The 12625-nt window shown below is 42.8% G+C and overlaps 2 protein-coding genes across 5 annotated transcripts in view; both read left to right on the top strand.

Annotated features, from left to right (window-relative positions):
- Positions 1 to 2316, top strand: part of CAPN1 (calpain 1) — a 65952-nt gene extending 63636 nt beyond the window's left edge. For all 4 annotated transcript variants that reach the window (XM_006136584.4, XM_025178174.2, XM_006136583.4 and 1 more), the window contains one exon: positions 1103 to 2316. In XM_006136584.4, the coding sequence (XP_006136646.2) occupies positions 1103 to 1129 (27 nt within the window). In that variant the 3' untranslated portion in view covers positions 1130 to 2316. The remainder of the gene's footprint in view (positions 1 to 1102) is intronic.
- Positions 2317 to 9131: 6815 nt separating this feature from the next.
- POLA2 (DNA polymerase alpha 2, accessory subunit) overlaps positions 9132 to 12625 on the top strand; it is a 53062-nt gene continuing 49568 nt past the window's right edge. Inside the window, exons 1-3 of the mRNA XM_075939137.1 lie at positions 9132 to 9304; positions 9854 to 9981; positions 11594 to 11679. Coding sequence (XP_075795252.1) covers positions 9220 to 9304; positions 9854 to 9981; positions 11594 to 11679 — 299 coding nt within the window. The 5' untranslated portion in view covers positions 9132 to 9219. The remainder of the gene's footprint in view (positions 9305 to 9853; positions 9982 to 11593; positions 11680 to 12625) is intronic.

Below are 12625 nucleotides of genomic sequence, written 5' to 3'. Positions count from 1 at the left end.
GGGATTTTTTTCTAAAAAAAGTCAGCTTATGAATGAGTATATATGGTATTTAAACCTTTCAGCCAGCATAATCCAGTGTAAAAAGTAGTGCATTCGGCTAATTTAAGTAGCAGGATTGTTTATGCAAAATTTGGTATCTGTAGGTCACCCCGAAGTATGACTTTATTTTGCACAAAAAACCTCTTCAAAATATATAATAGATGATCAGAAAGTTTGTCTCAAACACAAATTTGCCCTCCAAATGTTCCCATAAACTATCTCATTTTTAATATCAACTTTTAGGTTTACCAAGTCTTTTTTATTTACTTTGTCCCAGCAGAGTAATGCTGTCAGCTAGAGATATCCTCATCTGGGGTCTGATCTAAAGACCATTTTAATAGGAGTCATTCCACTGCTTTCAATAGATTTTGGATCACACCCAGAGTTGAATATGAAAGTCTGAAAGGCATGGAGTGAGAAGAGGGCATAGACACATATTTTTATTGTGTTATGCTATACATGCTTTTGAGCTCTCCCTCCTTTATGGTGGAAAGATTCTTAGGGTGTATCTAGACTACACTAGACTTTTGAAAGAGGATATGCAAATTCCCCAGGAATTTGCATATCTTCTTTCGAGCTCACTTTCGAAAGCGGCACTTTCAAAAGTGAAAATAATTAAGATGCGGTTTTGTCAACGAACCCTCCCATTTGTCGACAAGCCGCCTAAACCTCATTTTTAAAGGAAAGGTGGCTTGTCGACAAATGGGAGGGTTCGCCGACAAAACCTCATCTTAATTACTTTCACTGTCGAAAGTGAGCTTGAAAGTCTAGTATAGTCTAGATCAGTGTTTCTTAAACTGTGCTCTGCGGCGCCCCAGGGCTCCACAAGACATCTCCAGGGGCTCCGTGAGGTTGACAAACTGGAAACATGGATAGGTACAACACATACAATCAGTGGACCGCTGGGGCTCAGCATAAATTTTTACGCATGTAGAGGACTCCGGAGCCCAAAAAATTTGAGAACTGCTGGTCTAGATATTCTCCTAATGTGGTAATGGTGTCAGGTGGAAATGGAGATGCTGATTCCTGGAGATCATACATTCTCTTTCTTTCTCCTCTGCAGTGGTTACAGCTAACTATGTTTGCTTGAAGAAGAAAAGGAGCAACTACCACACAGCCAGTCAGCTTTCTTCCCCATGTAATCTCAGCTGCAAGTGCCTTTGTGTTGGGTGGGGGGGGAGCTCTCCTCTTTGCTGCCTCTGCTCCTTGCCCCACCGCCTAAAGAAGCCTGCTTGGACAAAGGGACCCCAACCTTATGCATGGAGATACTCTTATCAGTTCCTACCCTCACACCTGGTTGCCTTGTCCTTGGAAGCCTTTCTGCATCTTCCCTACAGGAAGCTAAAACCACTGTGTTTTTATTTTTAGTGCAACATTTTAGTAAGAAACTGCAGGACACAGTGCCAAAGCCACACATGGGCCTTCTCATTCAATTATATGCTCATTTGTTTTTAATGGATAAGTATGTCTGATGATGCCATTGGGAGATGATAAAGTAGGATTGTAGAGCCCGCCATGGAAAATATCCTAAAAGAGCTTCTGACTTCCAACGGTCACATTTTCTAGCTGTTTCTCCTCACTTTGCTTGGTGGATTTGTTCTTGATTGCTTTGTTAGTCAAGATTCTAACTGAAGTGCTAAATATTAGTTTGCCAAGGCAACCTCTGCCCCTCCTCCCACTCCCTTCCTGCCCCTGTATTACTGGTCTTTGTTCTCCCTTCTCCTCCCTCACCTACCCCCAGAAATTCCATTTCACCCTCCGGCTTTTTGTCTTTAGATGTCCCAAGAGGACTAAAGCTGTGTTTGCAGTTCTCCTTCAGTGAGTCCTATTCCTTGCTGTCTTTACACCTGAGACTATACATGAGAGAAACACTGAGGCAAGGCCCAGGGAACTGACTTCATTCATGGTGCGCTGTGAAAAGCCTTCCTCCTTTAGATGGTTGACCTGAGATTTCTTGTGCCTCAAGACTGCAATAGCCAAACACTTTTCACCTATTTCACCTTTGCCTTCTGCTGCTCTTAGCCAAGCTTAAAGTGGCATGAAGACTCTCCAAAGCTTTCTCTAAGGTCAAACTGTTCTTGTCATTTACTATTTTTTATATTCCTGTATGTGATAAGGGGATTTTGAGGTGATTAGCATGCGTATTTAACATTGCCAGGAGTGTCAGTGTCAATATCAGGGATTACATTACACACACATATTGAGTAGTTTTATTTTGTATTGTAGAAACCGACTTTTAATGCCAAAAATAAATTTTAAAAGTGCTATTAAAACTAGGCTATTGTTTTGCATTGATTTATTCCTTTCTCTTCCTTTGAAACGTTTAACCATCCATTTTGTCATTTATTGCATGTACACAAAGCAAAACACAAACTCTATATCCAAGTTTCTCTGGCTCAGATTGGATTTAAATGCTTATGTGTTATGGTCCAAGTCAGCAATCAGTCTCCAAAGAGAAATACTAACTGGCACTTTGAATTGTGAAGTTTAAGGAGTAAAATATGCTGACTCTGAAATGCTGAATAATGTGTTGAATTAAAAAAAGGGAGAGAGGTGCCTACCTACCGCTCATGTTGAAAATATAATACTTTTAAAATAAATTCTAGAATTTGATTATACTTTTAGAAACCCAGGGGCAGATCATCATCAAGTGTAAATTGTTTATAGTACCACTGAGGTCATAAATTTGGAGCTATGACAATTATGACCCTATAACAACTAACATCAGATGCCTCAAACCTATTAATATTAACTTGGGAGGCCGAAAATAGGATACAGTTTGTTATCCGGCTCTCTGCTAACCAGAAAACCTTAACTAGTATTGCCAACAGCCATAACACCGCCACATCTTCAGGAGCGCACACTTGACTCCCACATGTTCTTCCAGCCGTTGCGAGGCTTCTGACAGCTGGCACTGCTTCCCCCTCAGCCTGCCTTGAGCTGCTAGATCTGCTGGTAGGAGGTAGGGGCATAGCAATAAGCTTTGTTATCCAGCACATTCAAATAACGGGCAACCCCCATTTCCCATGAGTGCTGGATAACAAAGCTTTCACTCTAATTTGGAACAAGTAGTTATGGCCTACAATAATTTTACCAGTAGGCATCATAAATCAATACATATTTGAAGGTTTAAGGGTCCTGAATATTTTAATCTGAAACTGTTAATTCAGTTTAAATAATTGTATTGTTTTATATGTTAGAAGCATAACTTTCCTTGGCATTTATTCGTAAAACAATCAATCATTCAGCTAACGTGGCTCTTTAGCTGCAAAATTGTATGCATGAGAGAGTGAGCGAATATTTGTGAAGTGTGCCAGGTATAAGAATGAAGCAAAATTATATTATACTCAGAGTATTGCCTGAGCAGATTTTAAGCTGATTAAGAGTATCAGAAGTCTCTACCGCTGGCTATTGGTGTATAAAGTGAGATGTCAATTATAACCTATGGCTCAGGAGCTGTAGGATTTCTGAAAATCCTGTGCATGGTGGAGGCACAATTCATTTTGATGTACTGGGAAAGGAGGTATTGGAGGTACAACATCTTAACAATTTCTAGTTTTGAAACAAAACTGAGGTCCAGCAGCCATGTTTCTGAAAGACGTCTGGGGCAAGCATGGGAGCCTGCCTGGAGCTCCTTGCTGCCACAGTGGGCTGGATCCAGTAGGTTGGCAGGCCGGATCTGGCCCATGGGCTGTATTTTGCCTAGGCCTGGTCTATTATATGCTGTAGGTGTTTCTGGTACAAAACTGAATTAGTTAGTGGCTATGACTGACATTAAATGTGCTGCCCAGATGGTCAATATATTTATGGTAGAATTAAATAAAGCAATAACGTCAGAATGGGTTACAATTATTTGCATCTTTGCTCATTTTATAAAATAAAGGCCACTAAACTAGATTTAATGTTTCTGAAATTAACTGGACATTTTGTAAAAGATTATTTGCATTTTCTGTGGAGAACCCCTTTGTACCAAATGCATTCTAGCAAAAAGCAGGTGCAATTCATGGCTTAAATAGAAATAGGACCTGCTCATACCCAGGCAGAATATGGGCCCAAGGAAAAATCTGGCCCCATTAAAATTAGTGACAAAGCACTCATAGATTTCAATGGAGCCAAGATTTCACACCAGTTATTTTGACAGGAGGGGTACAATAGAATGCTTAATTTCTCCATTACTTTTGCTTCCAATTTCTTAGACTGTCTCGATTAGCAACTTCATATCTATTTAAGGACTTCTCTACTATCATTCAGATGGTATAGTTTGGTGCAGTATTTTCTTAATATTTTTATATTCATTCCGAGAATCTCAGCATAGTTTATAAACAATAATGAATCTTTTTTGGGAAGTAGTACTTCCTCCATTTTCCATGAGAATAAACTCAATTGCAGAACAGTAAAATTGACTTGCCCGAGGTATCACTAACGAAGGTGGGAATAAAACCAGAAGTTCAGTGTGGCTTTCAAATCACTAGATCACACTTCCTCTGAATTCTTGTTATATGCTAAAAAAAACCCACTTCTTTGTAGTTATAGGTGCAAATGCTATGCAGAGATTATAAAAACATTATTCTAAACATCTATGTGAAATACTGATTTACACAATGACCAGCCCATCTGTTGGTTACATAACCTGCTTTTGTCCACTTAAAAGTACCTCTTGCTTGTTCTTACAGAAGATTTGCAGTTCTGATAAGTGGAGAGAGATATAAAATTTCCAAATAATTAGCTTGTATTGTGAGATGAATTACAGTGAAACTTTAGTTCTCAATGTATATTCTTAGATTGCTGTACCAAAATCCAGGGATTCAGAAGTATAATGAAAACAGCAGTATAAGATCTAAAGTAGGGCTATCAAGCGATTAAAAAAAATTAATCGTGATTAATCACAATTAAAAAAATTAATCTCAATTAATTGCACTGTCAAACAATAATAAGACTGCAGCTGACCTTGGACTCGGTGTTGCTCTGCCCTTTTGAAATGCTATCGCAGCGTTTCAAAGGGGCAGCGTGCCCGGGATCAGCTGTGGGGCGCTGCCCCTTTGAAATGCTGTCACGGAAGCACTGCGAGATCCCAGAATCATCTGGACTCCCCAGCTCATCCCGGGCTCCACATTGCGCTGCCCCTTTGAAATGCCAAAGTGGTGTTTCAAAGTGGCAGCACTGCACAGCTGATCCCAGGCTTTGCTCACACTGCCCCTTTGAAACGCAGAGGTGTTGTTTCAAAGGGGCAGTGCCATAAAGCTGATTCTGGGCTCTGCTCGCACTGCCCCTTTGAAACATAGGGTTGGTGTTTCAAAGGGCCAGTGCTGCACAGAGCCCAGGGTCAGCTGGGGACTCCAGCTGATCCCAGGCTGGTACTGCGGCTGCCCCTTTGAAATGCTCTGGGGGCAGCTCTGGAAGCTTTGCTCCTTCCCCTCCAGTTTTGAAACAGAAACAGGGCCCCTACATTGATCGCAGGTGTTAACGTGTGTTAACTGACAGCCCTAATCTAAAAAGAACCTTAAATGTGTTACCTAGATTTTTCTGTTCCATCACCCTTTCCAGAACAATTTGCTTTGGAAAAGCTATGGTAAAAAGATGGGTCTTATATTTCAGGCTGAAGATGGCAAGATTTGTAGTTATTCTTTTAGTCTCAGAGACTTCCACAGCTATGGGCTGGACCCAAGAATCTGCTGTTTCCAACTCCGTCTAATCTCACTCTTTAGTTATTTGTTTAATTATTCCTGTGGATCATAGCTACCCTGAGAGGACCAGACACATTACCTGAGACTGCAATGAAAATCAATCCCAAGACCTTAAACATAACCCAACATTGAATCAAAAATAATTAATGTAATTTAATGTAAAGAAAGCTTGTTCAATACTGAAATACAAGCCTGTCTGGTTGTAGTCCTAAGCTCCACTTACAGGGTATGTCTAGACTAGATGGCTCTGTCACTAGAGCCATGTAGTTTAGTTTACTAGACATACCCAAATGAAGCGGCAATTTAAATAATCGCCACTTAATTTAAATTAAAATGGCTGCCACACTGAGCCGATCAGCTGTTTGTCAGCTCAGTGCGCTAGTCTGCACGCTCCGCGGTCAACATGAAAGGCATTTGTCGATTACCCCGTTATACCTCATGGGATGAGGTTTACCGGGGCAGTCGACAAATGCCTTTTATGTCTTGATCCACAGCAAGACAGCTGCACTGTAAAATCCCTTGAGCCGCATTTAACAAAACTACTCCTATTAGAAGTTCATGAGATGCTACCACAATATATATAAATAAATAAATAGGTCTGTCAACTGATTAAAAAAAATCACAGTTAATTGTGCGATTAAAAAATTAATCATGATTAATAGCGTGATTAATTGCACTGTAAAACAGTAATAAGAATACTATATTTAAATAATTTTGGATGTTTTCTACATCTTCTAATATATTGATTTCAATTAACACAATACAAAGTGTATAGTGCTCACTTTATATTTATTTTATTACAAAACATTTACACTAAAAAAAACCCCTTCAGTTCACCTCACTGAAGTATTGTAGTGCAAATTCTATCACGAAAGCTGAACTTAAATTCTTCTATATAGTCAATATATTTGTGTCCTATTCAAAAGAGTCCTTTTTTAGCTCAGCCCCAGCTACTGGCGGCACAGGGCCAGAGAGGGTTAGACTCTGCCATGGGCAGTGCAGAGTTTGGGGGGGCTCAGCCCCCAACTGCAGGTGACACAGGACTCAGGGGTGGGGGTCAGCCTCCAAGCTCAGGAGAGGAGTCAGACCTGACCATGGGCAGTGCAGAGTTCTGGAGAGGGGACTCAGCCCCAGAATCAGATGTTCATGGAGGGTCAGTCCTAACCCCAGGATGGTTTGAGTGACCCCTGCCCGGGGGTGGCAGGGACAGCTTGGGCAAGCCCCAACCCAGGCTGTTTTATTTTAAAAAATATGGTCACTTGGAAGGGAAGAGGGACGGATGTCAGGGTCTTTTTTACTTCTTTTGTTTATTTCTCAGTTGGAGTTGGGACGTCTTCAGTTTTTTTCCTCCTTTCTGGCTGCTTGGTTTTTCCGTGTGCCTTCTGGTGGCAGTTTGCATTACTGCGCCTTACTAGAGACGTAATGGAGAGGTAGCCGTGTTAGTCTGATCTTGCTAAAACAAAAGGAAAAACTATGTAGCACTTTAAAGACTACCAAGATTGTTTAATTGGTGATGAGCTTTCGTGGTCCAGACCCACTTCCTCAGATCATATTCTGGAAGAGAATTGGCATGACTATACCAAAGGAATACAATGAAAAAAGTGAACACATTATTAAACTGACTAATCAGATTTAGTACAGAAGGTGGGGTGAGAGAGAGGGAGGAAATACCTATCTGTGAGTCAATGAATGACTAATTGGGTGAAAAGTGGGGAAGCTATCTTTGTAATGGGTAAGGTAATTAGCATATTTGTTAAGGTCCATTCGTAAAGAGTCAAATTTAAGCATGAATGAAAGTTCTGAAGTTTCTCACTGTAATCTGGTGTTAAAGTCTCTTTAAAGTAAGAACAAAAAACAGGACTATGTAGTACTTTAAAGACTAACAAGATGGTTTATTAGGTGATGAGCTTTCGTGGGCCAGACCCACTTCCTCAGATGTAAGTAAGATGCATGTAGTAAGGTCGTTAAGACTATGTCCAGGTAGATTGAAATGAAAACCAACTGGTTTTTCCTTGTGAAGATGTCTGATTTGTGGGCATTAATTCTTTGGCAAAGTGTCTGAGAAGTCTGTCCAATATACATAGCAGAAGGACACTGTTGGCACATGATGGCATAAATTATATTTCATCCAGAACTTTCATTCATGCTTAAATTTGACACTTTACAAATGGGCCTTAACAAAGATGCTAATTACCTTACCCATTACAAAGATAGTGGTAAGCGCCTCATGGCCAGAACCTGCACCTCATATCACTTCCTGCACCCCAACTCCCTGCCCCAGGTTAGAACCCCCTCCTACACCACTGCCCTCATTCTTCCAGCCCCCCACCACTCTACACCAGACTGGAGCTCTCTCCTGTATCCAAATTCCCTCCTAGATCTTGCACCACTTTCATTAATATAGTAGAAATGTGTGGCCTATGCCAGCTTACTAAAACTAATGGGCTGTGTCTAGACTGGCAAGTTTTTCTGCAAAAGCAGGTGCTTTTGTGGAAAAACTTGCCAGCTGTCTACACTGGCTGCTTGAATTTCTGCAAGAACACTGACTTCCTACTGTCTGAAATTAGTGCTTCTTGGGGAAATACTATGCTGCTCCCATTCGGGCAAAAGTCCTTTTGCGCAAAGCTTTTGTACAAAAGGGCCAGTGTAGACAGCTCAAATTTGTTTTGCGCAAAAAAGCCTTGATTGCGAAAATGGCGATCGGGGCTTTTTTGCAGAAAAGCGCATCTAGATTGGTATGGATGCTTTTCCGCCAAAAGTGCTTTTGCAGAAAAGCGCCCGTGTCAATCTAGACGCTCTTTCCCGCAAATGCTTTTAATGGAAAACTTTCCGTTAAAAGCATTTGTGGAAAACCATGCCAGTTTAGACGTGGCCATGGAGAGCTTCTCCTGCGAAAATTATTGCCTACCCCTCCTCTAAAAGGAAGGCCAGACATTGGTTGCTGAAGTGGCAGTTTTAAGATTTCTGAGCAAGGAAACTGCTAGCTCTTAGTTTATAGTGTGTTCAAGAAAACAACTTGCTGTATATTTTTTGTAAATATACAAGATTACAGTGTCCCTCCAACCCCACCCAGGACCCTCCCTCTGCCCTCAGCAGGGCTCGCTCTGGCACTACCACGGCTCCGCGCGAGCCCAGTGCTCTTACCTCCCCCTCCCCCTCCCCCTCCCCCTCCCCCGCCCCCGTCAGGAGGCTGACACCAAACCTTCCCACAAGCTGAAAAAGAAGGAACAGCCCCGCCTCCTCCTACTCCCATAGGCTGGTCGGATGTGTAGCCACGCCCCTCAACGATGGTTTCAGCCAGAATGGACGCGGCAGCTGAGCCGTGGCCACGCCTCCTTTTCCCTATTCGCTGCTCAGCGGCAGACAGCCACGCCCAGTCGGAATAGGACCCGCCCCTTCGGCTGCTAGCGGCCGTAAAGTAGTGAAGTGTCGCGAAGGTGGCGGGCTTTTCGCTTGCTCTGCCTCGGCAGCCGGCGGCGGAGGGAGGTGGCGGCCAATGGGGTCGGTCCGTGTCGAGGAGCTGCTGGAGGAGCTCAGGGTCTTCGGGGTGGGCTACGAAGAGGAGGAGGTGCCCGAAAAACGTGAGGGGGCCGGCACGTGCCAGGAGGGGTGGGGGCGAGAGCGGGGCCTGAGGGAGGACTGGGGACGGGGCGGGGTCTGGAGCCGGTCCCGGTGCGGCAGGGGCTGTGGGGAGCGGGGAGAGCAGCAGGGGGTGGGTCACGAGCTGTGGGGCGGCGGCAGGTGGGGCACATTGAAATCGTGGCCGGGACAGGATAGTGAAGAGCAGTTTTCTCTTTGCGCACCACTTCCTTCTGCCCGGAATGTCACTTGTTGCTCCAGTTCACCTCTCCAGCGTTGGGGGCACTAGTGTTTGGGGCTAGATGCTGTTTGTACCTCGCATCCCCCGCTGATAAAGTTGTGTTGCTCTGGCTCAGAGGCTGCGGGGGAGGGAGAAAACAAAATGCCCCTTTTGTGAGGTTTGAAAATAATGTGAAACAACTAGGATTTGACTCCCTAATCTATCCTTCGCAGTGCTAAACCGCTGTTGTGATGTTTGTCTGTTTAAACGAGCGTGGATAGCGGCGAATCTATCAGTTATTCAGCTCCATAAAATATCTTTCCTTTTGCAGTGGTTGAACTATGCACGACACACAGACTGGCACAGAGTGACTTGGCTAATGAGTTAGTTGCCTTCGCTACAACTAAAGAAGATGGGTCGCTTCTCACTGTAGAGTTCCTGAATGTCTTCGAACATGAAGTAAGGATGATATTTAGTAAAGAGCTAACAGAGGGTTGGAAGGAGGTGTAGTTGTTATGTATAAAAGGTCATCATTTTTAAGAACTTATTGCTAGCACATTGTAATTACCAAAGTGCAACACTCTGGTGTAGATGAGGCAAGGTGTACTTCATTATATTACCAGCAGGTCAACTTGAAACCTAGCTGGGCATTTAACCTATCCTGTGTCTGCAGGCATAGCTGAAGTACAACTTGCCTTGTATATGGTGCAGTTTTAGAAATTATTGGCTAAAAATGCTAAAAATATTATCATAATAAGACAAATTTACTGAGAATGAAACTAATTCAACAAACCCCTTGCAGTAAATATCAGAGTAATTGAGTACTGTGTTTTGGATTCTTGTTGCTCTGAAGCTCTTTTTTTTTTTTTTTTTTTTTTTTTTGTATTATAGCACAGATGGGGAACCTTTTTTTGGGCCCAGGGCCACTGACTCTCAGAAAAATCAGATGAGAGTTGGTGTGTCTGGGGGGGTGGGAGGGTTCAAGAGTGAGTTGGGGGTTTGTGGGTCTGGGAGGGTGGTAGGTTTCAGGAGCAAAGTGAGGGTATGGGGCTTAGGCAGGAGGCTGGATGCTTACCTGATGCAGCTTCCCAGGGACACACATGGCTCTGTGTCCCCTGCTGCTCCCAGGCACTGCTCCCTGCTGCTTCTATTGGCCATGATGGGTGGGGGAGAGGGGATGAACCTCCAGGCAGCACTTTGGTGTGCTGCCATTTCCCCAGCCCTAGGGAGGGGGAGTGGCAGCACATTGAGCTGCTTCCTCCACCCCCCAGGCAGAGCCCAGGGGTAGGATCCATCTCTGGTTTGTCTGCCTCCAGCCTGCAAGACTTGGATCTCCATCCTCATTCCCTTTTCAGGCCCCACTATCGCTCCAGCTGCCTCCCCCTAGCCTGCACCTCCAATGTCTGCCTCCTCCCCTGCTGGCACATTTTTTGGACACCTCCTCTTTATAGCCTACCCCAAAGACTTGAAATCTTCTAGCTGCTCCCTCGGGCTGTAGTACCACCTCGAGGTCCCAGATGAGAATTGTAGTCCTATTGTATTGTTGTGTGTATGTATGAAAGTCACTGCTCTGTAAAAGCAAACATCTAAACAGACAATAGCCAAGAAGTGGGCAAAAAGGAAAACTTAATATTTTTGAGATACTCCATTATTTTTAAAGTGGGATAGGAAACCGCTTCATAGCTTGATAATGGATCTTTGGATATTATATTGGTCCCTGCCTATGCTATATTTTTAGCAGACTATAGACACCCGAGCACACTTTAAAATCCCAAATTGAATTTGAAATTTAATTTTTTTTATTAAATTTTTCAACAGATTTTGAGGGCATGAGCACAAAGCTGGGAATTTCCATGTTCTACTTGTAACTTTGATGCTTTTTCTCTCTGTAACCTAGAGGGACATTTCATCTGTCCAGGCCTAAGTTTCTCCCTCTGTAAAATGGTGAGAATGATTAATAGTTAGGGTTGTATTAATTGGTTTACATCTATGAAGACTTTTAAAGAGGTGAAGTTCTATATAATTAGGTATTGTGTACAGCTTTAAGTAGTCATGGATTTTCATTCCTCAGGTACTCAACAAAAAAGTTAATAAGGTTAATCAAAAAAAGGATAATAGATACTCTGGAATCAAGAATATCAACACCATTCAGGAACTGTATCCTTCTCTGCTATTTGTTTAATGTCAGGATTTCTAACTGAAAGTAAGTCCTTTTTAGCTTTTTCTTGTTTCGGTCTGTACTTTGCTGTTGTACATCATAGCTTACAATTAATTAATAACATGTAAACTATTGCTCAAGAGAGGAATGATGATTCAATGGTAAAGGTGCTAACCTGGAACTCTGGAGACTGGTTACATTACCTGCTATGCTTCAGCTGTTCTTTGTTTCCTTAGGCAAGTCACTTAGGGCTCATCTAGACTACGTGGAAGATTCGAAAAAGGATATGCAAATTCAGTGGGAATTTGCATATCTTCCAATCTCACTTTTGAAAACGGAGCTTTATGCAGTTTTTCAAAGAAAAAGGAGGGGGGGAGGTCGCCAAAAAAACCACGTCTTGATTACTTTCACTTTCGAAAACTCCGCTTTTGAAAGTGAGATCGAAAGAAGGCACTTTGGCATAGTCTAGATGAGCCCTTAGTTTCACTGTGCCTTATTTCTCTATCAATAAATTGAGGAAAATAGCACTACCCTACCTCATGGGGGGTATGTCACATTAAAGATTGTGAGAGTCTGTTTAAATTGATAACTGATAAGCATGAACTTATCAGGTACCCAGACGGTTACAGGTGGCTCCCGCCAGCGGCTGCCCCACACTGCTGCCTCTGTACCAGAACGTGGGGCAGCAGCTGGCTCCCTGAGAGCAGGGTGGCAGGCAGGAACCCGTACACGTGGGAAGATGGCTTAAAAGCTGGCTTTTGGTATACGTACTGGCTCTGTATGTAACTGCTGAAGCTTTCAGTGGTTGAACAGTTAGCCAATTACATGTATTTTAATATCCCTAATGATGATGGGAACCATATAAGTACCTAAGACAGGTAGTCAAGTTTTTCTAGTAAGGGTTTTTTTAATATTAACGTTTTCCTGATGTTGTAGAATAAGTTG

The sequence above is a fragment of the Pelodiscus sinensis genome, chromosome 11, assembly GCF_049634645.1.
Source record: "Pelodiscus sinensis isolate JC-2024 chromosome 11, ASM4963464v1, whole genome shotgun sequence".
NCBI lineage: Eukaryota > Metazoa > Chordata > Testudines > Trionychidae > Pelodiscus > Pelodiscus sinensis.
The sequence above is the reverse complement of the archived record's forward strand: the minus strand, read 5'-3'. Positions and strand labels throughout refer to the sequence as shown.